The sequence below is a fragment of the Nelusetta ayraudi genome, unplaced genomic scaffold, assembly GCF_046127955.1.
Source record: "Nelusetta ayraudi isolate G7.1 ecotype Tasmania unplaced genomic scaffold, CSIRO-AGI_Nayr_v1 ptg000048l, whole genome shotgun sequence".
NCBI lineage: Eukaryota > Metazoa > Chordata > Actinopteri > Tetraodontiformes > Monacanthidae > Nelusetta > Nelusetta ayraudi.
Genome location: NW_027466098.1, coordinates 4,416,494 through 4,441,395, shown reverse-complemented (window position 1 = coordinate 4,441,395; position 24,902 = coordinate 4,416,494). Strand labels below are relative to the sequence as shown.

The window sequence follows — 24,902 nt, the reverse complement described above, 5'->3', positions numbered from 1 at the left end:
GCATCAATCAAACATTACAGCAGGCCTGAGTGTTATTGCGAGCCATGTCCGTCCCTTTGTGACTACAGTGTGTCATCTTCTTTAGGTTGCTTGCAGCAGGATAATGACCCCATCTCCAAAGCTTTAATTATATCGAACTGGTTAATTGGAGGGCGACACAGTGGAGCAGTAGTTAGCGCTGCCGCCTCACAGTAAGAAGGTCGTGGGTTCGATTCCGAGGCCTGGGCCTGGGCCTGGGACCTTTCTGTGTGGAGTTTGCATGTTCTCCCTGTGTCTGCGTGGGTTCTCTCCGGGTTCTCCGGCTTCCTCCCACACTCCAAAAACATGCATGTGTGGTCAATTGAACATTCTAAATTGTCCGTAGGTGTGCATGTGAGTGTGAATGGTTGTCTGTCTCTATGTGGCCCTGCAATGAACTGGCGACTTGTCCAGGGTGTCAGCCTGCCTTCGCCCTAAGACAGCTGGGATAGGCTCCAGCAGACCCCCGTGACCCTGAATAGGAATAAGCGGGTATAGAAGATGAATTTATGAATGAATGAATGGTTAATTGGAAATGACGAGTTCACTGCCATCCCTTGGCCTTCCACAGTGAACAGTTGTCGATGCAGTTCCTATGTTCCTATGCAGCACCTTTGGGTTATGGTGGAACAGGAGATTCCCATCGTGGATGTAAAGGAGACAAATGTGCAGCAACTGTGTGATTGTCCCATGTCAATATTTTATGTTTTTTAATATTCAATATTTTTTTCTAACACCTTGTTGAATCTGTACTGCAAGGAATGGGTAAGCATGTCTGAAGGCAAAAGTAATACAATCTCTGTTACTTATTACGGTCAACCTAAAAGAAGTGGATGCTAATTGTTTTATTATTTTCTATTTTAATGAAAAATATCTCCTGATGTGTGTTTTTCCTTGTATTTTCTTCCACTTTTCGTCAGGTGCGAGAGAACTTAAAGGAATCATCATAATGGTTTTTCCACCTAAAATTAGTCGTGGGGTTATTCTTTGAAATAGGTTATGGCCATGTCCCAGTTAAACATTCATTTTTGGTTTACTTCCAACAAAAAACTTCAGTTGTAACTCCGCCTTGGAAAAGCGATTGTGATTGGCCAGCAACTCACTGCTAGCACAAGCTAGCAGGAAAGACACCACTCGTGCCGTGACGCATTGCCCACTTAAAAAAAAAAAAAAAAGTCTGCATAGGTAGTACTATGATAATCAGGTCAGCTTGTGAAATTCAAGCAAAATCTGAACAGTGCAGGAACACAGGAAAAGGCATACCCCTCTAGAAATGCGCATGTTGTAATTATTTTTTTGGAATATTTGTTTGTTGTTTGTTGGCATGCCTGTAACACAAAAAGCTGACATCAGTTTTTCATTTCAAGATGTGAGGTTGTAAAATGCTGATGTACACGCGTTATATGTCGCAATATTTTATGTTCCAGGTGCCTTGTAGTAGAAAATGAATATTTGGCTCCTATATGACTGCATATAATTAAAATGACCAAAGCAGCAACCTTTGGCTGAAACCTAATTTGTATTTCACTCACATTTGCGTTGGGGATGTTTATTCATTTTCGCAGGTCAGCAGTGCACCCCCAAGGTGACTCTCCTTCAGACACGAACTGCATTTGATTGTTTTAAACAGATACAAATCATGACCATGCAACATCTGCTCACATCACCCAACAGGAAGGATAGAAGACAGACAAATGGTTAGATCCACATTTCGAACTCTTCCTTGAGACTAATGATTTCTGATCAAATTTTTTGACAATTTTCTTTGTTTAACCAGTCAATGTGTTTTTATAATCTTTTAATTTTCCGTTGAGTTGCTCAGCTTTTTAAAATGATTTCTACTTGGCCATAGTCAAATTTGATTCTCAGATGTGAAGGCAACAGCTCCAAACTTCACCAAGTGGAATTTTTGAAGTAAGTACTTTAATAGGTATTTTCATTTTTCTTTTAAATGCCATTCTACTTCACAAAACACAACACATAACAGAACAGAGTTAACTTCACTCCCAAAGGGAAAAAAAAAAAAAAAGTTCAACAGGAACTTTGCTGTGGGGACATCATCTACTGAATACCAAACATACTTTGTTATCAAGGTTAAAAGTAGGTGAACTCATCATTAAAAGCATGGTCTGTAGATAAAGGAGCCTTTAAAATACTCACTGGATTAGAAGGATTATATGTATATTGAAATGATGTATTGTATTATCATATATGATTATTATCATGCTCTAATTTTTGACTTGTGTGATATTGGCTATAGTTTTTCATAGAACATCCCAACTACACACAGCAGGAGTCGGGCGAATGTCATCGCTAAAAATGCTGCTCATAACTGACAGTCAAAGAAACTTATTAGCTCCATTTTAATAAATTTCCCTCGATACCGCTCGTCGCACAGCTGGGTTACAAATTCATTATGTGGCAAAGGGGCTGTGCTTCTGCCTCCAACAGCTGTCTGGGCTTTAGCACAGCTATTTTTCATGAAGCTCAGCGAAGAACCGCGTCTTTTCTGCCGCTAAGACGCCCCAGACAGCTCCAGAGGGAGGCATACCGGCAGCTGTCTCACCGTCCTCAGGAATGCTGCAGTATCCAGGCACAGTGACACTCCAGCTCACACCTGCTCTGGAGCTGCTGAGAGTTTTTGCACATTGGGACTTTCAAAATATAGACTTAACTTGTAAAGCAACACGCCTCGATGAAGATAATAAGCATTTAAATGATAAAAATAACCGTTGTCTGCACGTTTCTCCCCAAATCCTCCCTATTTACTGATTTCACATTTTGTTGTTTTTTTCTTCCTTATCCTGAAATGTAATAAAAAATATTTTCCCACTTTGCCTTTTCCCTTTACCTTTTATTGATTAAAAAAAAATAATCTGTATCTCATTACTGGTGTATGGTATATATGTGTCATTCTGTAGAGTTGTGAGAATTTTCTTTTCATTTGTCACATTAGCTATGTCCAATCTGATCTAAACCTTGGTTGATCGTGAATTCCAAATTTTAAAGTAAAAACTGGCAGTTCTTTTCAATGTGTTTCATTATAGTGCAACTTTTGTGTGCAGAGAATCGTCTCTGCGGCACGTTCACGTCTTTCACTCTCTTGCCGTAGTAATCCTGTTCTTCCTCAGTGAGTCCACGTCCATCAGCCCAAGGCAAAGCGGCATTTAAAACTGGCCCCAGTGGGTGTCCCAGAGGGACAACCCTCAAGTTGAGTCCATTGCAATCTATAATCAGGAGGGAGTGGTCAAGGCAGAGTCAAACAGGAGCTGTTCCTCAGGTTGGACGCATCTCTTCGCCACAATCGCCACAACTGCACCTCATCATCACGGCAAAAGCAGAGGACAACGGCAAAAGTCCTGCTGCCTGCATGGTCTATCTGAATGTGAAGCAGCGGGGGAACATGTTGTTCATTATTCATGAGGCCTCAGTTATTCATTAGATGTTCCTCAGAGTAATCTTGTCCCGTTGGTATGGACAGTGGCCATGAATATTTACAACCGCTGCTCAGTATTTAAACATGCCTCAGAATACAACGCCAGCAGTAAATGCCAGGTAAATAGCACTGACTCGAACTCAGAACTTGGACATGGATCTCTGTTCTTTTCTTTCTTTCTCCCTAACTGTCACTGCATTCTTTTCTTTTGGTCTCTGTTTCAGTTAATGCTCATGGCACGGTGTTTTGTACCAAACAATGAAAATGGCCAAAACGGAAGGCAAGCCCAGTGACTGTGATATTAACACATGTCAAACTTCAAATTTTTTTTACCCTTTTCATTGATCATTTCATTCATTAGATTTCACCCCTCTTTTAGGGGATGATTTTCATTGCCACCAGATTATGTGGCATCAATTCTTTGCTAGTACATCAACTACTCATTATCAGGAAAGATATCCAAGAGTGTTCCTCTAATTTTTTTGAGCAATGTCTGTGGTTTGTAGTAGAAACAAGCAGTTGGTTTTATCAGTTTTGATGTATTGTCATGCTCTTGGGCTCTCCCAACCACTTGCATTTTATGAGTCAATGTTATGAAGACTTGTAAGTCACCCAACTGTCCATAAGATGGAAATATCTTGTTTCTTCATTTCTCAGTTAATTAAAATTGTATTTTATTTCTTTATTTTTTTAATAATATAATTCCTTTTCTTTGCACTATATTGTTGCTGTAATTATGCAAATCCCCCCATTGTAAGATAAATAAAGGTATCCCACTCTATTCTATCCTATGACTGCAAGCAAGCAGCCTAAACAAAAACTACCTGCTAACAAGAGTTAGCATGATCCTTTTGTTAAACTGTCAGCACAGATCAGGCCTGCATAAGACACATTTGATTTTTATCATTGTTCCAGGTCCCAACGTTTATGTAAGATACAGTATTATAAGATGTTCAGTCATGCATGAAATTTGATGCTTTAGTCTTGAAGATTTAAAATACCGGTCCACAGGTTCATGACGGAGATATGAGTGCCTGCTGTAATCATTCCAGCCTAAAAAAATAAATCAATAATTAAAAAAAAGGCCCAACAAATGCAATTCAAATTCAATTGACAACGCCCAAAATCCACAGCCTACTGTGTAAGCCAAATTAAAGCTCATGTGAGGCTTCAGAAATGTGACATAGAACACATCAAATGACTCTGTGCCAAAGTTGTGGTCTTTACAGTGCGAATTTCACCCTCTGTAGTTCCCAAAAGCTCTGCATTCCCATGCTAGCTAGCTAGCTAGCACTAGCAGTGAGTAGTGAGTGGGCTGTTCCAGGGCACAGCCACAGGTGGAGCAGGTAGGGGTGGGGGAAAGAGAGCCAGAACAATCTCTTCTTACTGAGTAAGAGAAACGCTTGTTTTGTGAGGCCTGTACAGGTTTATTTGACCAAACAAACCTTTTTTATTGTTGGAAGTAGACGACCACAATTAATCTCTTAAATCTGGAAATGACAATGATAGAGCCACTTAAAAACCAGATAAGAGTTCCATCAGTGTCCCTGTCCGAAATGCACAAATGCATCCCAGAATCTGGTCTCTGCCCAGCAGCTGCCCACTGTTACTCATTGGAAGAGTCAAATGGCACTGAGCAAACTGAATGAACGAGACTCATTGAGTACCTTCTTGTTAAAAAAAAATAAAAATAAAAAATAAAAAATAATAATAATAATAATCCTGTTCAGGTGCACTGCAAAAGGTTATTCAGGCTTGTTTAAGATCAAAGAATCACTATCTGTGATGAACATGAGCAATACAGTCAAGGTCCTATTCTGAACGAGCCATTGCCATGCAAACAGCAAACATACATCTTCACCTTGATCAGACTCAGGTCATGTTCAGAATAAGTAATAACAGCAATTACATGTGTGCTTTGCTTATCATAACCTGTTTGTTAGGTTTTACATGACTTTATTTTGTATTTACAGCAGTGAGGCTTAGTTTAAAGCTATTATTCCAGGATGTCTTTAGACTTTAGACTTTCTTTATTGTCATTATGAAGAAAAACACAGCAGTGGTTCAATTCACAACGAAATGTCGTTGCCCAGTTCCAGAAATACAATACTAAAAAATCTATATACAAGCTGTATACAAGATAAAAATATAAAAATATGGGAAATATGGGAAATATGGGAAAATCTATGAGGTAGAATGTTGGTGGTACATAAATAAATAGGGTAATGTACATTATCAACAGTAATAATGTACATTATTACTGTTGCATAAAGTAGTAAATAATGTATATTTTTATATTTTTATCTCAGCTTGTATATAGATTTTTTAGTACTTTACTTGCACAGTTCATCTCTGGCTTTTTCATAAAATGCTAATGAACATGCAACCGGGAATATTCCCATAGATGCTGTGTATGTAAACACCTTTTTAGGAGTACTGTGTAGAATGTGGACCCTAATTGGAGTGGGCCATGCATGTAAGCACAGTCAATGATTGGCAACATCCGTAAGAGAGACAAGGGAGCAACACAATTTCAGTCATTTCATTTGCAATGTTCTCAGAGGGACGGAACACAAGGGTAATATATAGCTGTTTTTCTCTTTCTCAGCGACTCAACATATGCCAACAGTTCATTTCTATCAATGTTACTCAAATTAAAGAACAACAAAATACATTGGTTCATTGGTAAGTGACAAGTATACAGGTGCAAAAGGGGCAATAAACACAAATTTAAAACACATAGCACAGTCATAAGAATGTACTCTGCACGGCAACAAAAATCACATATTTTCAAAATTGGACCTAATTATGCTAAACAAATGTTTAAGGCCACTGACTGTAAAGTGAAGAAAAAACAATCCAGTTGAATCAAAGATTATAAAGAACTGCCTGAAACAATTTCAAGTCTTCAAACTTGGGCCTGACACGGGCAGATAAGAAGCAAAAGGGGAATAATTCCAGCATCACAATGTCAGTGGCAGAGAAGGCGGTTAGCACAAATGCCCTGACGCTGCATTTTCTCCAGGCGAAGAGGGGTGAGACCAAGCACGGCCTGCTGCTGATCATATTACACACAGCAGAAGGACGACAAGCAGCGAGGCCGCAGCAAATCAGCACCACGTGCACACACAGAATAAACTTTCACCGCCAGCAGTTGGTGATTTCAGAGTCCCAGTAAGACTCCCAAGATCATAAACAGCACACTGATGTCTCACTTTATGTCTCTGTGGAGCCACGCAGAGTCAATAAAAAGCCTCGTCACACTCCCACCCAGGCACCGGGGGTGGAAGTTGAAACCATAAAATCAGTTTGGACTCTTAACATACAGCAAGAGTGACAGCTGGAGACGTGTCGATCCTGAAAATGGCACAATAAGCTCACAGAGTTTGTCAGCATAATGTTTGCACAGTTAGAAGAAACCAGTTGAGTTCAATTTGTATAACGCAGCACACATAATGAAGAGGGAAGTTGAACTGATGGTGAACACAGCAGAGAACTAAACCATGTTTCTGGTCTTTCTATCATCTCTAATCCTCAATGATTGATCATTTGTTCACGCGGGTGAGTGAACTATAGCAACTCAGAACATCAGAACATCTTCACTCACAGCCCTGTCTGCCATCAAACCCTTTGACCTCGTTTGGGAGGGGGCGGGGGGGGGGGTCTAACGTCTACATCGTCACTTCAGGAGCTGCTGAGTACGTGATACAGTATATGCATACAGGCCCTGAAAGACACTGACAGCATGTGATAAGCAGCTGGCAATGACAACAGAGAGACAAGTCGTAGGTTAACTTAATTGTGTCTTCAATTATGAGCAGCCAACAGTGAGTGGCCTGGATGGTATCCACAAGGCCACATTAGAGAGACTGCTCAAAAGTATGCGGACGCGCGCGATCCGAACTAAATATGCTGAAACATGCATCATTGTCCTTCAGGGTAGAGTAGAACGCAGTGTGTGTGTGAGTGTGAGCCTAATGTTCCGTGGCGTGGTGCAACAGAAAGGACCACGTGTGCACCGCGGGGCCGGGAGGAGTGTCACATTTTGTGTGCGTGACACGGCGGAACAGCGTGGTGTTTGACCAGCTGACATTCTGCCAGCCCCAGTGCTGCCTCAACATCCATCTGCTCTGACTGCTGTCCAGCGGAAGGAGCACAGCCCACTTGTTTACCCCAAACACAGCCAACAGACTCTCGGCATTGGCTGGGCACTCACACAGGTACCTTTCAGTACCGCGACACACCCCTCCCTTTCAACAGCTCCCCCCCCCCAAAAAAAAAAGAAAATAAATAAATAAAAGAAAAGAATGAGGATACCGGAATTACAGGCATCATATTCAAAAAGGTTTAGCTAACCTGCTTGTCAAAAGTGTGTACTCATTCAATAATTCCATAAACAATGTTTAGAGATCCAGTGTGTACATTTTTTTAAAGAAACCCCATATATATATATATATATATACAGTATATATATGGGGCCCTCCTGTTCAGGCCGGGTTCACAACGGCCGCGGATCCCGCGGCGCCCTTGTTAACCAATGGAGTCGTTCACTCCAACCTTCGCGGGCGGCTAGCGCCGTGCAGCGCTCATTTCGGCGTCTGGTCTATTTAGTGCGCGAGTCGCGAGCGATCCGTGTCAAGGTGGACATGAAGTCCCTCAAAGAAACACGAGAGAATCGAGAGAGGTTTGAGTTTGTTTTGTTTTTTTATCATTATCATTATTATTATTATTATTTTGGGAGTACAGTATAAGGATGTAATCATTTTGGAATGTTACAATGAAAATAGAAATAGAATATTTCCACAAAAGAATTATTATTGTCCTCTCCATTGTTTCCTAGAGTATAAGAAACATAAAAAATATCTAGTTCAGTTACATAGAGAGCAGGGTAAAGAATTTGCAATTGCAACAATCGCAATAATTTATATCTATATCTATATTTATATATGTACATATATATATATATATATATATATATATATATATATATACATATATATATATATATATGTATATATAAATATATACATGTATATATATGTATATATAAATACATATGGAAAACCAAATCACTTTTATTGTACTGTAAGTATACACTGTAAGAATACACTTTTCACTATTCATGTATTTTAAGCTTTGACAAAAAATAAAAATCCTAAATCAAGCCACATTTTACACACTGGACCTTTAAACACTACTATCCTATGTACATAGTTCTCATCAAGGTTACATTATTAACAGTAGTGGCTACAAAAAATATGTGTGAAGGAAAATGAAAGCTAACATAACAACTAAACCCCACAGTTAAAGTAATGTGCACAATTCTGACACAAACCAACAAAGGTTGAAATTACTCTCAAGGTGCCAACTTGAGAACCAAAGAAAACAAAAGCATGAAAGTATGAATTAAAGTTGAGGTGATGTTTTCAATTAGCAGCAGCGTTTTTTGTTTTTTTTTTCTTTCCCTCTAAGGAGAATGCATCGCCATTAAGGTCGAGTGAGCTGTTGCTCTGGCAACTTCAGCTCAGCCTTGTGCGCGTCCTTGCTTGTCGCTCATTAGGAAAAGCATAGGTAACGCTGGAAATGAGGAATGATGACGGCACAACAAACACACATGCAGTTCCCCCAAGATCGGAGCGCAGAGTGAAAGCAGACCTTGTACAAGTGGGCCTTATAGATGACTTACAGATGGTTGGCTGTACTCGGCGCGCTCGTTGTACAGCGGAGGTCGATGGGGATGAGCTATCTCTGCACTGATCGATTGCAAATGAGAACTCCTCGGACTGAGGCTTCAGCTGTCCATTGAGTGAAGGGAGGGGAAAAAAGAAGAAGAAGAAAAAAAAAATCAATGAATGCCTGAATCTTTTGGAACCAATGACAGAAAACGTTATATTTTTGCATTGAAATTGCAGGGTGTGAAAAGGAATATCATCAGTGGAAAAGACAATCTACATGTCCACAGATTAAAGAGATTTGGACCAATTCCATGCTGTAAACGATTGCTTGGTGATTTCTTTTTTTTTTTTTTCCCCCTTCAAATAAGCATGAGAACTATTACCATGAAAATTATTCCCGCTGTGTTCCACATATTAAGAGCCTCCCATGTGCACACATCCACACTTCCTCAACCAAACTCTTAGCTGACAGCCAGTGTGTGAGAACAGCTGAGTGAGTGGCGAGCAAAAGAGCACTCTGGCTACAAATGCAGGAGAACACCATGTACAAAAGGTCCATTTACCATTCCTCTGCCTGCTGGTCAGAGGTATGGGCACAGCGTGAATGCAGTAAACATCTGCAACATAAATACCTAACAAATAACACTGGCAATGGTGCTGTTTAAGTGGCCAAGTCAGACATTCTATCATAAAACCACCAAAAATAGAATAGTGTGGGACTTAACTAAAAAAAAAAACATCTTTATTTTAGTTTTTTTATGGTTCGTGAAATTATGAAAATCAAAGGTCCAATGAATCCAATCGAATGAAAGGGTAAATTGAACTACAGTAGTGATGCTGTTAACTCCAAAGTGATGGAGTCAACAATAGACACTAATGAGTAATAGACGCGTATGATATTTAGGATGCTGATGATACAAAATGCTTAAAATAGAATACACCTGAGGAGGAAGAACTGCAGTATGTTGTAGGTGATGGGGCAATTTCAGAGCAAGTGAGCCTGGTTGTGAGACAATGACTTGCCAAATTGGCCTGTTCAAAAATTACACTTGTCATGTAATGGGGTTTGTGTTACAAAAAATATAGGTGTTGATATAGTACAAATCACTGAGCCCTCTCCCCAACCATAAGCAATAGAAAAAGAAATAATAAAATAATAAAAATCAGAAAGTTTGAATGAAGACAGATGTTTAATTAGTTATTCTCATGCAGGAGTTTACACTTTTTTAAATGTGTTTTGTTTGAGTGTTTTTTTGTTTGTTTTTTTAAATTTTGTTGCAGTTGGTGAAACAATTATTAACCTCGGGGCCTCTCCCACTCTCTATATATTAACACAGTGAACAAACAAAAAAGGACCTATGGACTGGGTAAGCTATTTATGGTTGCATAAGTGTACACTAATCAGTGAGATTACTGGTTATGTCTTCATCAAGCCAGCAGGACCTAACAACTCCATACTATCCACTAACAAAATTTTGTTGTTTCTTTGTTTTACTTTGCTGTATCCCACTTGGAATATGATCCTCATGCACATCCTCGTTTTTCACCGCGCCGTTTATTAAACCAGCTCTTTTTGTTGAAAACAAACATTTGTTGTGAGGCTTCATGTACATTGAGGATAGTTAAGCAATATCAAATTAGAGGGATTTCGATAGTGCCGGGTAACGGGAATAACATGGGGATGACAGCCACTTTAAAAACAATTTTTTTTTTATAAATAAAATAATTTCACTTGAATTAAAGGCCTTAATTTCCATTGTACATCAAGTACGCAAAGAAATAATGAGTGCCTCTGTAGTCAGTGTGCCAACAACTAATTAAAGAAAAGTTAGAAAAAAGTTTAGAAAAGACAAATAAAAATAAATTGAGGTCGAAACAAAAACATGTATACATTGTTCACTTGAACAGCATAGCTATCATCATAGCTCATACGAAGCTCATATGAAGCTTATGTAAACAGGCAATAAGTTACTTTATTTCTGGTAAATTCAGGCTTTTCTGGCTTTTTTTTTTTTTTTTTTTTTTTTTTTTTGATAACAAGTATATCACGAGAAACCATCTGAGGAAAATGTACTAATACGTTGCCTTCCATTTCTTGCGTCGTAAATTGTGTGGAACCTGAATACACCGTCCTCTCGTGAGACTCCCAGGCACTCCGATGATATAACCTCTTTTTCTGAATTAAAAACCCGCTGTCGAGAACACTAACTGTACCTGACCTGTCCGTCAAATCAGCGCTCTAATTTCGAATCCCGGCGTTTCTTCGCTCAAACGCGAACACGTGGAATTGGACACGCGGGCTGAACTCCTAGCAGACAAGGCCGAGGGTAAACCAATCCACTTCCGGCGCTGACTCAGGGGGGGGGGGGGGGGGGGGGGGGCGTGGGGTGTCAGCGAAGCACTTCAGTACTTGTATCAGCAGAGAGTGGACACCGTGGAGTCTGGAACCACTGCCGAAAACACGCAACATGACGAGCGCAAAGGAGTACGACTGTATAGTGATCGGGGCCGGCGTGCACGGCTCCTTTACGGCCTATGAGCTGGCAAAAAGGAACAAGAAGACTCTTTTGCTGGAGCAGGTACTGTAGTGTGGGGACTTTGTCCCGGAAGATCTTGACAAGCAGAGCAAAGTGTCAACGTGAAGTTTACCGTTATGTGGCATATGGACAGGCGTGCATTACCATGCGAAATCGCTTTGTTTGTAATCAAATCAAAAATGTTTTTTTTTTCTTATTCTTCTGTAAAGATACTGGAAATAATTTGCACATTTATAGAAATAAGGTTTTTATTATTTTCACATTTCTCGAGTGTTTTTAATAACATTAATAAAATATTCATATTCTTTGGTTTAAATGTCAACTTATTCTGTGAGTAATAAACGGCCAATAGCCTGTTAAGTCTTCTCTTGCTGCAGCCAGAGTTAATTTGGCTTTTCCCCCAGTGTGCAAACAAACAACCCAAGCTTCAGATTACACTGAGTTACTTATTGCTTCTACCCTCCCATACTGCATCAGCCTCTCGTCTGCTGAAAAATAAGCTAGTATTCTGCCACTAAATTGCACTATAATAACTCTTATGACTGGCATTGCAGACGGTAGTGACAGTGCAACTAGATCTTTATGCAGTTGGGTTTACATTGTTTATGAGGCTGGACTCTGGAAGTTATGAAATTAGATTTGGATTTTACCGAGTAGTTCACTGTGCACCATCAAATATTTATACATCTAAAATTAGTTATTTGTATTTTTTTATTTATTTATTTATTTTTTTGCCTTTATTTGTTGCAATACGTTTACACATTTCCCATCGTGCACATTTTGTTTTGTGTCAGCGGTTGTTAAATACATCTGGATTTGACCTTCTTTAGCCACTTGAGTGATTGCAGCGTTCGGCCGAGAGAAGATGTTGTATATCACTCGGTGTTTGGACCCTGAAGCTCAACACCCTTCCAGTTAGTGGGTCAGTAGTGATGGCCACTGATGACTGTTCTTCTCCAGGCTCCCTGTTTAACTCCTGAGCCTGAGTGGCTCTCTAAGTTACTTCCCTAAACCCAGGGACAGCTGTCTTCCCCTCCTGCTATCCCCATGCTTTGTCCCTGGATGGCTGGACCAGGTCCTGACACTTGGTGGCTTTCCTCTCTGAGGGCTCCACGCATCCATTTTCACAACGATCAGTTCCATCTTCTGATCCTCGCCAGACTGTATGCTTCAGAAACGTTTGGACAGCCTTGGGGGAAATTGCGCTTTAATTCCCAGGTCCACCCTCATCTGCCATGATGGTGCTGCCTGCAGGAAGGCCTTCTAGGTCTTCTTGGAGGATGGTGGTTTCTTCCCCTACCTGATGAACTGGATGGAACGCTGTGAGCAGAGTTAAGATGTGTTCACTGCTCCTCATGCGAGGACGGATGGACCAAATACAGCGAACAAATTTTACCGACTTACACGTGACCAATAGAGTTTGTTGTAAATGTAAAATCCTTGACTATAAGATTCTTAAAGGCATTTTTTGAAAATTTATGTCTTTGGTTTTTTTTTTACCTCAATGGGTAAAGGTGCACTCAGGCTTCGGAGCCTGTAATGTAAAATTATGGTCCTAAGACAAATGGCCTAAATCCAATTGCAGTAATCATTTTATTCAAAGTTTAATGTTAAGAATGTTCAACTTGTTCTTGACGAAATGGTAAAAACAACACATGACCACAGTTAATTTAAAGTTGTTGATATTAAGGCACATCACGGTTAATCATTCAGCCATTCTTTAGTAATCTGTCCGGGCAACTGTTGTCCTTTTTATTTAAAAAAAAAAAAAAAAAAAAAAAAAAAAAGGTGAAACAGAGCCTCAGTAACTCACAGTGCACAGTCCTAATTTTTTAGCTGGCGAGGATCCTTTCTTGCCATGAAGCGGCCAGGGGCCTTATTTTTGTATTTATTACTTTTATACGATGCAAGGGAGGCAAGGGACATGGGATGGTCATCTTGATTTATGAGCTTTTCTGCTGTGTTTATAGTGTCGTAATCGATTGCTCCTGCAATTTATTTTTATAACAACAAAAAGACAGATGATTTTGCGCGCATGGGCACTACCCCTCACTGTTTAATTTGTGCTCCTGCACAGCCTCGCCACACTATGACTCCTGGTGATTATCATATCATATTGATGCAGATTGTGTTCAGAGTGTGTGTTTGTGGTCCTTGGACAGTAGTACGCAAATTGAAAGAAGAAAACAAATGATGAGAGCAGGCCTTCGCTGGGGCTCAGTCCCGAAATATTGCTATGGACAGACAAACATCTCATAATTACTGTAATTTTGAGTTGGGTGTTATTTTTGCTTGTGTGCATTGAATTTTAAGCATGGACATGGGGAAAATATTTCAGAATGACCATCTTTCCTATTTTTTTTTCTTTCTTTTTTTTTTAAAGCTTTTTTGGAATCTTTGGTCTTCATTTTTGGATTTCTTGAATTGTGCAGATATGGAAAAAAGTTGTCAGACACCAATTGCATTTTTCCACAAAAATTATTTTGTGCTTCAAAAGCTGTGGCTGCATCAAACAGACAAATTACTGTTAATGAAAAAAAAATAACAAGACAAACTAACTCTTACACGTGCCCTGAATGTTTGGTAAGGGTCTTTATCTTTCTGAAACATCCGGTTTTGACCTTGATACAACAGTGCACATGCATAAGCGAGCATGTGAGTTGTGGGAAACTGATAAGAAAGACACTGCATGTAGACTTAAGAGTGACTCATTATGCTGTATATGACAAATGCATAGGGAGGAGGTCCAAAGACCTTGAAAAATAATGGTGTTCTTTTGCTTTGTTTGTTTTGTTATAGTTTTTTTGCAACTCCAGATAGCTTGTATCATGTGTTTATTCCTCCTTCTCTGCAGTTCATCTTGCCCCACAGCCGAGGTAGCTCCCACGGCCAAACCCGCATCATCCGCAAGGCCTACGACCATGACTTCTACACCCGCATGATGGAGGACAACTACGAGCTCTGGGCTCAGCTGGAGCGCGAGTCTGGTGTCAAACTGTTCAGGTGAGCAGTCGGCAGTAAAAACCCCATCAGACGGAATGTAGCAAAGCCGTGGCCAGAACGCACTGATTTGTCATATCCTGGGTTGTGTGTGCACGTAAAAAAAGCTGTGGCTCAATCTGCGAGAGCCACGAATGCATGACTTTCCCCATTACCTCTGGCTGGCATCACTGAGACGCCTCCTGTGTCTTTGAGAGTGGTGCCGGGATATATATATTTTTTTATTTCCCTGCGCTTTAATTTGCAAAGGTTCAAAAAAGAAATGTGCCGTTCCAAACGGTGACATGAGCAGTAAATCGCGGGAGCATCGCTAACAGCTCGGGCCTGCTGGTCGGATGTCTTTGTTCCGAGCGCAATAACACAACCTTTATTAATCACGTCTCGCCTTTTATAGTTTACGATTCCAAGCCACACCCGCGCGGTACTTCCAGGAATCAGCGTTCCGCCCTGTCCCTCCCGTCCCCACTCGCTACCCATCAGCGGCTGGTGATGGATGGGTCTACAGCACGAAGGCCACCTGTGCCCTTGGGCCTGGCACCACATAACGTCTGTCCACGCTGGCTTCACCCGAACGGCTCACAGCGAAGACTCGCCTCACACTTTGTCCTCCTGGGATGCTGGGAGGAGACTGTGGCTATAGTTGTGGTGGTGGGGAGGGGTCCCACTCAAAGCTGAAATCTGTCCCTTACATACATGACGACACGCTGCCACGTGCAAACGGGAGAGCCAGTGCCACAAATCACACACCTTGGTCTGACAGTCTGAGGCACGGTGATGCATCATGTTTACGGTCTCACATACACTGGGGTGGGCTTTTCCTGCCCGTCTTACACACTCATAAACACACACACACGCACGCACGCGCGGGCGCCCAGGAAGGCTCAGTCGTAAAGCGTCCTGATGGATGTGCGCCTGCAGCCGAGGTTGTCTGCGCTGTATGGCCGCTGACAGATGTTGGCGCAGCCTTCAGAAAACACTGCTCACTAACGGAGTGTCGGCCATCCATCAAGCAGATTACCAAGCCTTCTTCTTCTCCACAGCCCTCCCACGTCTGCCTTCCCACCCCCAACTCCACCCCCAAAAGAGTGCGAACTCACAATGGAAGTTGGACTTCTGTGCAAAAACTTGGTCATTTACACCAGTCCCGCTAAACAAAACTCTGGTTAAATTTGCCCGGAAAGTCTGGTTCGCTTGGGAAGTCATATATACGCAACTAAACTGAACAGAAACCAAAGCAAACTAGACTGCTAGGACTGTGTCATTGTGACATCACCCATTGGTTTAAGAATTACCCATTTTAAGCCGAAAGATTGGTTGGAGTGATTGGAGTATAGCTTTGTGCACTCACGCCCACCCACCCTCTGGTAAGCCAATATGTTGGCTGTTAAACTTAAGCTGTGCCCACAGGTTTATGGCCTTTTTTACTCAAAATTAAACCAAATCAGATGAAATGGACATTAGCGCCCGTTTGCTTTTCTTACTTGAGAAGTAGACCAACAAAAATGTTTTAATGAGTTTGTAATGCTATGAATTTATGCTTCTTTCCGGATCGACACAAGGTATTTTTAGTCTTTTTGCGATCAACCTTGGTGGTCCCAGCTCGCCAAATGATAGATTGTAGGTTTTTGGTACCTCCGCGTTTGCCTATTATTTGAAAACGAAAGCTACGCCCATTTTTAATGATATAGTCAATGCAGAAATTGAACTGCATGAACCAATTGATGAGCGAGGTTTTTCGTACATCTTTTGTCATGTTTGTCATCCATCTGTGGTTCGTGATGCAGCGCCACTACAGGTGAGGAGGAAAGTAGGTTATTCATGGAGTTGGGATTGCTTGGAAGTACAGTATGAAAGCAAACTCGAACCAGCTGAATGTTGCAACCTCTATCAAACCAAAGCACCAATCGACCTCTGAGTACTTAGTTACTTTAGTACCTTTTAATTTCCACTCTTCGTTTTTTATAAGTTTGTATGTTATTTTTTTTGTTTTTTGATGCACAAATTGTTTTGTTGCTAGGTTAATGTTGAACCGTACTGATTGTATTGAAAATAAGTCTTGCAATGTTAGAAGATCCCTTAAGCACTTATTTTGTGTAATATTTTTGTAGCAAATGCCCTAAAATCAAGATCGGAGATTTTATTGCTTTTATGTTGGCACGAAAAAAGACAACTCATAACCCATTAGCTAGGACTATCACATCTGACAGCTGTGCAGATTCCAACAAATAACAAGATTAGCTGACAGTGAAATTTTCTGCTTCTCAATTTAACCGCAACTTTGTAACAGAAGATGAAAATGCACTGCACAAATTTTCCAATATTGCATAAAAGGTTGAAAATGAAAATCAGTCATGAGCTCAGTATGACATCTGTGCAACACAAAACACACAACAGCCATCCAGAAAACAACTGAATAATAATCCTAAAATATGATCCTCTGCGTATGGATTACTGTAAGTAGAGATTTCATGAGTTGAAGTATCTGCACTGCCTCCTTCTCTCAGACAAACAGGGCTGCTGGTGATGGGACCGGAGAACAGCAAAGACTACCTGAATTTTAAGGACACCTTGGAGAAGAACAACATCCCCACGGTGCACCTGCACAAAGGGAACTTCAGCAAGCACATCCCCAATGTCACCCTGGCTGAAGGCACCGCAGCGATGGTGGACATCACCGCAGGGGTTCTGTTTGCTGACCGCGCACTAAAGACTGCACAGGTACGATGCCGGCTTTGACTCACACTTTATATCTACGGCAGTGTTGTCTCTTATTTCTTCATGCAAATAAAGAGGATGGTGTGCATCCCCAAGTCCCATTGACCAGGAGGAAGGGTTTATTTTCACAGCGGGCCAAAAGACAAATCTCATAAAATGCTGCAGAGAGGTGGGCAGAGTGTCGGCAAATATGAAAAACGTGCACGCGTGCACGCATGCACACACACACAAACCAAATATAAAGATACTGGAATTTAGCTATTTATTCAGTAATTTAATGCAAATACTTTCATTTAAATGTGCATATCTTCTGTGTCAGAAAATATTTAAAAATAATATTATCATAAATGTTCACATAAACATTATGAAGGTTTTGATTTGACTCTATAGCTTAGTACATACATGCTTTCGCACACACTAATTGTTTAATATATCTCAGCTAAGTGTCTTAAGGTTCAAGTTTCCGCTTTCCTTTCCTTTCCTTTTTTTTTTTTTTTTTTTGCATTCATTTAGCCTTTTTTTAATTGTAGTTGTTGGCTGGATATGAGAACACAAATGTCACAACTCAACCTTAGCTTGTCAGCTGACCCACACAGCGGTTTAACTGATCCAGAACACACTGTCCTCAGTGCCTGACATGTTGTAAGCTGTTGGAACACAATGTGCATGTGCTCCAGGACTACAGTAAATGTTATGTGGAAGTCACCTTGTGGAAAATTTCTTTTCCATACTGTGGCTAAATCACTGTACACTGTTCACTCACTGATAAAATCAAGTTGTGGGACTGAAAATTAGACGGTATATGGGGAGCCAATTAAGGAACCATGCCTCGTTCAAAAAAAGAGAGTTTTAACAAAGCAGCAATATTGCATATCGACAAATACTGCTACTACTACTACTGCTACTACTAATAATAATAATAATGATATTACATTTTATTTATAAAGCATTTTTTATTATAAAATGTCAAAGTGCTACAGATAAAAACAGAATAAAGAAAAAAAAAACAGTGTAAATCAACACAATTAAAACTTAATCCTCACTCAGAGACGGAGAAGCGGCGAATTAATGCCAGCATATTCTCCTCTCATTTCCCGTTAACACTCAAAAGCTTTTCGAAATAAAAATGTTTTTTCAAGGCAGCTTTAAAAGACTCCATATTCTTTTGGGCTAACGGCACGGTCCCCCATGGTGGAGAGTCTGGTCTTCGGGACTCGGAGGAGCAGGCTGCCTGTGGATCTGAGGGAGCGGGTAGAGGTTTGTGGAGCGATAAGTTCTTGTAGATATGTGGGTGCATGTCCAGTGATGCATTTGTGAGCGAGCAGCAGGATTTTGTAATTGATCTGGGTTGAGACAGGGAGCCGGTGCAGTGTGTTGCTGAATGATGGTTATGTGTTCATTTATTCAGACTTTCATCAGGACCCTGGCAGCGCCATTCTAGATGTATTGCAGCCTCTGGATGTTCTTGCCAGGAATGCCGAAATAGAGGGCAAAGTTTGGAGATAGTTTGGAAGTAGGTAGGCAGAAAGATGTCTGTGGTTTCCAGCGGCCCAAGACAGTTAAACAACAGTTTCTGCTGGTTTGATGAGTGAGTTCCAGTTTTCACTTTAAAATGGACTCTCTAGCATGTCCATTTTCAGGAAGTTTAAACTGGTGCATCGCGTCTGAAATTGTGGCCAGTACCCAAGCAGCAATGTCAGGCACCATTAATAGTCAATTCTGTGGGCAGGCATGTGCTAGACTGAAGGAACATTAAGGTTGTTTTTTTGTTTTTTTATAATACAACTAGATTTTTTTTTTCATATTTGGGGCGTCTGCAAGAACAGTTACTGTCAAAACAGACCAACTCCATACGATGTCCGCCTTATGGGTTATTTCAGCACAAGTCAGGCTCGAGATGTGGCTACACTCCCCATCATTAGTTCATGACAGAATCACAGCTCTGTTTGTTAACCCTAAAATGAGGGACCCTTGAATTGTTCACTGCTGAAAGGCAGGCAGCTCAAACCAAGAGACAGGGTTCTTCTATACCTGATTCAGAGGGAAGGAAACTTCGACTTTGAACCAGTTTCTGTTACAACTGAGACCTGAAAATCTTGTAACACCTGGTTCACACTGGACAGGGAAGCGCCGCAAAAGTGGAGCCCGCTTCCTTTCGGCGCCCATGTTAACCAATGGTGTCGTTCACACCAGACGCGAAGCGGCTCCGCACCTCCGCTCGCGGTTTGCGCCATGCAGCGATCGTTTCGGCGTCTGCTCTATTTTTGCGCAAGCCGCGAGCGATCCGCATCAACTGGACAGGGAGTCACACGAAGAAGAATGAGAGAATCCATTTCATTTTCAAAATAAAAGCAACTTTCAAAATAAAACACCGCAAATGACAAATTCGATCATATTTGTGTGAGTTATATTTGTCAGTATCTTGTAATTGAGTGCGAGAGAGATGAAACACACACACTCACACATGCGAAAGTGCGCAACAGAGTGGGCTGGCTACGGGGTGGGGGGGTGGGGTTTTGGGTGTCCCTAACAAACAGGGAAAGAGCGAGAGCGAAGAGGCAGTTTGTTGTGAAGTCAAGATGGACAATGTAAAATTGATCTTGGAAGTGGAGAAGGAGAGGGATGTCTGAATAGGAGTAAACAGCAGCTGAGCACAAGCGCTTGTCGACCGTCGCAGAGAGATGCGTGTCTGGTGTGAACAAGAAGGATGAACAGGAAAATTGTGTGCGATTTTCGCAGGCGCGTCGCTTCGCATCACTTCCGCCTCCAGTGTGTACCTGCCATTATTCAACTCCAGTCTCTTCCTAGACAAAGTGAAACAGACGCAAACTCATCTTGATTGTTCCATGTTAAATTGTACAATTTTCCAAACACGAAACAATAGAGCCATCACTTTTTTTTAGGAAATGGAGGAGAATTCTGAGACCTCATCTGCTTCCTAGTTGCTGGGGAGGGAATCAAACAAGCTCTCCTGACCGAAGTTCCAAACTTGCTGCGAGCTTGCTGAGGGCAGTCTGTTTAACAGGGCTTTGGTAGCTTGAATCGCTCAATACATCTCTTAATTAAAAAGGGACCTGCCATAGCAAAAAACAGTTTAATAATACTCAGCACAGTGAGGTGCCAAAATCCATCAAGTTGCTGCCATGTGATTGGTCGATCAGCCATTTGCATTAACATTTTTTATAATGAAGTGATAATTAAGTAATCTTCATCTGCTTTGAAGATACATATACATGACATGCATTATGTGTTGCCTTTTCAAATGCATTTTGTAGAAATAATCCAGCATCGTCACCCATCTGTCCTGCTTTTAAAAAAAAAGCTTGTTGTTGAATGACAATGAGATTGTAATCTTTAATTAAACCTAGATTGATCAATTTGTTCCAAAAAGAAACACAGAGCAGTGTACAAAAAAATGTACTTCCTTTTTTTTTTTCTTTTGTTTTGTTTTTTTTTTCCCAAAAGGCATTGTGTGTCTTTGCTCAAAGGATGTGTGGGAGCAAATTTTTTTTGTTGTTGATTTGTACAGACCGAGACCGAGAATCAGGACAAGAAAAACAAAGATAACTGAGCATATTTCATGAGCGCTGTTTTTTCTTCTTCTTTTTTTTTTTTATCTAATAATAGCTCAGAGGAATTCTGCAATACATTCCTATTACTGGCCTCTGTCAGCGCTGAGCACTGGAGGAGAACAGACTTATCCACGGCTGTTAGGTCAGCCGCACAACATTGCTTTGTTGTTTCAGCGAGGTGCCATTTTCAATTGACGGGACAGATTGTTCAGCCGCCTTCTGTGGCGAGGCGGCAGCCACTTGTAAATTAAAGCTTTTGGTGATAGCTGCGTAATGGACCGTGAATTATTGCTTTGCACTTCCCTCGCCGTGGGTCCTTAATAGCCTCGTGTCTTTATGTCTTAATATGTTACAATCGATCTGTCTTGTTATATTTTCTCCCGTTGACATGCTGCTGAAGGCTGTTCTTTTCGCTTTTCTGAAAGCGGCTCTGTCCACAGTCCCCTTTTTAATTTAAATCTGGCCAGAAAAGGTCTTTTAAGACTCGGCCTTTGTGAGCCAATCAATGGCCATGGAAAGCTGAGGGGGGGGCGGAGGGGGGGGGGGCCTGATATGTGCAATCACAGTGTGGAACTCAAATGGTACAAATACCGGTAGTTTGTTTAGTTTAGCATCAAAATTGTGTTGATGCGACAAGCATTGTCAAGCAAGCAATTTTACCTACATGGTCCAAACTGCATTAACTAGTAATTTGATGCGTTTAATTTGTATGCAAGGCTAACATAACGATCAATGTCCTATATTTACCAAGTATAGGTTAAAATCATAAAAGTAAGGTTATGTTTTGATTGTATTCTATGTTATGGCATCCACCGTTTGTGTTTCATTTGTACATTTTCTGTCCCATCCCTTTACATTTCTACATGTGTTTGATTCGCTAGCACTGTGAAGACAGTCCAACCCTGTGTGTGTTTCTTCCATGTAGTCGGATTACCAATAAAGTTCATTTCAACTCATCTCTTCCCAGGACCAGTTTCGGAAACTGGGTGGGGTCATACGGGACAACACCATGGTGACCAACATCCAGCCGGGCCCCGTGGTCACCGTGACCACCTCAGCAGGTGTTTATCGGGCCAAGAGCATCGTGATCACCGCTGGACCCTGGGCCAATAGATTACTGGCCCACACTGGCCTGCAGTTGCCACTGGAGGTACTTCAGTCATACACATGCAGTCCAGTATGTGCGTGTGGGCGTGTGTGTGTGTGCTCCAACTATCTACTGTTATTCAATGTTGTGTACATATGCTGAAAGTTCTCCCCCAAAATGCCCTAAGTTTTACACAAACTTTCACCTGTGCCCAGTGTACCTTTTCTTTTTTTGTTGCTGTTTTTTTTTTTTTTTTTTTTCAACTTAATGGTCATTTTCTCTGCTCACTGACGGAGGTTTTCTTCTTAGTTTGTGTGTGTGTAAGCTTTAATATTTAAGGGTGACCCTTAAATATGCCATGGTTTATGTGAAATTCACTTCACTTTGTATCTACTAGTGCAGTGACTTTACTAAGTGTATATTTTGGTAAAGAATGTGTGCAGCGATAGAGCAGTGGCCACAGTAACAGTACAAATACAACTGTTTGACAAGGCTATCGGCTACTTCTTGATGTGCGTAGTGAACCGTACGACAAAGCAGTCATCAGTTTCAGCAGGAAACTGAAATGGAACACTTTGCAGACAGCTGTACACAGAGGAATAAATATACGGCTGTAGGATTATTTATCTCGGAAGGATGCACTAGTGGAGTCCAATGTGGAAGGTAAAGAAAATGGATGGAATTTCATCTATGGTCTGTACTAAATAATTATGGAGGTATTTCCACAATAGATGAATTGCTGAACTGAAAAAAAAAAAAAAAAAAAGTTTACATTATATAGTACTTTTGAATTTGATTGCACCAATATATTTTTGGAATAAAGGTTTGGGCTGTAAAAAAAAAAAAAAAAAAAAGAAAAAAGACTGCGTTGACGAGAGCACAAACATCATTTTCCTTAAACTCAAAAGACTCCAAAGAGACAAAGATAAATAAACAAATAAATAAGCAAATGAATGAATTTAATAAAGCCCACATTGGATGGGTGCTGTAGCCTATGGCACCACAGGCAAATTGGAAGGATCTTCTTTGTTGTTTCCTCCATTATTCAAGCCACATATAGTAATTATAGCCAAAAGCACCACTTCTAATTACCATATTATTCTAATATGCCCGTGATAATCAGAGTCGATCGAATTGCTTAAGAAATTTGAATGTATAATTGTTGCCATTTTGCAAAGTTTACTGTGAAAACATGAATATGACAGTAATTTATATATATATATAAATTATATATCCTGTTCTCTAAATGGTATTTCACACACAAAATTTTGCAATACAGGCAAGTTACTTTTAATTGTACGGAGCGTACAGGCAGTAAACTGTACTAGACGTTGCAAAGCATGTCAGAATGAGTGAGACTAGGGCATAGAAGGGTGGCAGTGAAGTGGGCTTCACGCCATTGTGTAACGATCTCGCTATGGCAATTACGATCAATTGCTCTGTAATGTTACTGTGGCAGGTTGCCAAAGTTACACAAATCAGTGCAAACCCCCTTTTGCCATCATCAGCAAGTCAGGCCCGTTAGTCAGGACTCAACATGACACACCTTTGATCTGCCACAATCTGAAACCACTGCCGACAGATAAAATCATCTTGGGTCCAGTTATTGACGTGACTGTGGCACGTGAGTGGCATCCCAAGCCCCGTCCTTCATTTCATCTTCCAGTATACAATAACAGTTTTTTGTTTGCTTTTTTTTTTTTTTTTTAAAGGAGTAGTACACAATTTTCATCACTGTCAATCAGTAATGAACCAACGATTCGAGCGGCACACTGCTGATGCCCACCGCTCCCTCAGTGGATGGGTCAAATACAAAGGAAAAACTTTGCGCCCTTTGGGAGGTGACGATCAGTGGGGCTTCCTTTGTTGTTCCTTTACAACAATACCAATGACAATAATGTGAAGCTCTGGCGGTGTTATTTCTTCTGGAACATGCCCTCTTTAGCAGTTAGACCGTTTTTTACACCGCCCGCACGTGCATGTTATTTCATGTCCATCCAAGCAAATGCTCCACAACTTGAAAAAAACATGTGCATCAAAACATGCTCCAAATGAATTCTAGGGTTTGCTTAAATTGTGCTGGATATAACCTTGAATCTGGAAAGTGGCCTTTTGAGACAAGATCTGTTCCACTGTTTGAACAGTTACTGAAACACATGGCCGACCCTCCATATTTAGTGTTATGACCAGCGTCATTTAGCTCGGGCTAGCATGTCCAGATCATTCGTATGTTTCAATAATTACAGCATCTTTTGTGCTCGTTCAGTGGACGTCCATTGCTTTGGCATAGAGGCGGGAACGAGAGGAACGCGAGTGCGAAGCCTTTTTCTTTTGATCGGCATTCTGTGTTCAGCTGCGCCCTCCAGCAGTGACAAAAAAAAAAAAAACAACAACAAAGAACATATTGCCACTTTAACTGCTAATTTGACGCCATCACCTCCATTTCTTGTTTCATAAAATATTCCGATGCTTCTTTTTAGGAATGCACCAATATTGGTATATCGGTACCGATACCGGGGTTGAGTACTCTTCTTGTGCTCATAAAATATGTGGAAATACCACGACGCCGATTTCAGTTGTATATGTGTGTATATGACAGTATTTTGTTAAATCTGTGTTTGTACTGCAGTGAAACTTGTTCTATAAAAACACACTGAGGAATGTTGTTTTCAAAAAAAGCTCATCTTTGAAAAAAGAAAATCTAAGTCATTCCACAATGTGTAATGGCCTTATCAAGTTATAGGTATCAGTGAGTACTGAAATGGAAGTGCTTGTATTCTACTCCTCCTGTAAAAACTGCTTTTATTTTGCACGGCGCATATTGTGACATTCAGCGAGATGGTTTGTTCCAATTGTTCTCAC

The 24,902-nt window shown here is 40.8% G+C and overlaps 1 protein-coding gene across 1 annotated transcript in view; it reads left to right on the top strand.

Moving 5' to 3' along the window:
- The first annotated feature begins 11,534 nt into the window (after positions 1 to 11,534).
- pipox (pipecolic acid oxidase) overlaps positions 11,535 to 24,902 on the top strand; it is a 33,547-nt gene continuing 20,179 nt past the window's right edge. The window contains exons 1-4 of the mRNA XM_076035840.1: positions 11,535 to 11,708; positions 14,521 to 14,669; positions 17,171 to 17,384; positions 21,921 to 22,103. Coding sequence (XP_075891955.1) covers positions 11,598 to 11,708; positions 14,521 to 14,669; positions 17,171 to 17,384; positions 21,921 to 22,103 — 657 coding nt within the window. The 5' untranslated portion in view covers positions 11,535 to 11,597. The remainder of the gene's footprint in view (positions 11,709 to 14,520; positions 14,670 to 17,170; positions 17,385 to 21,920; positions 22,104 to 24,902) is intronic.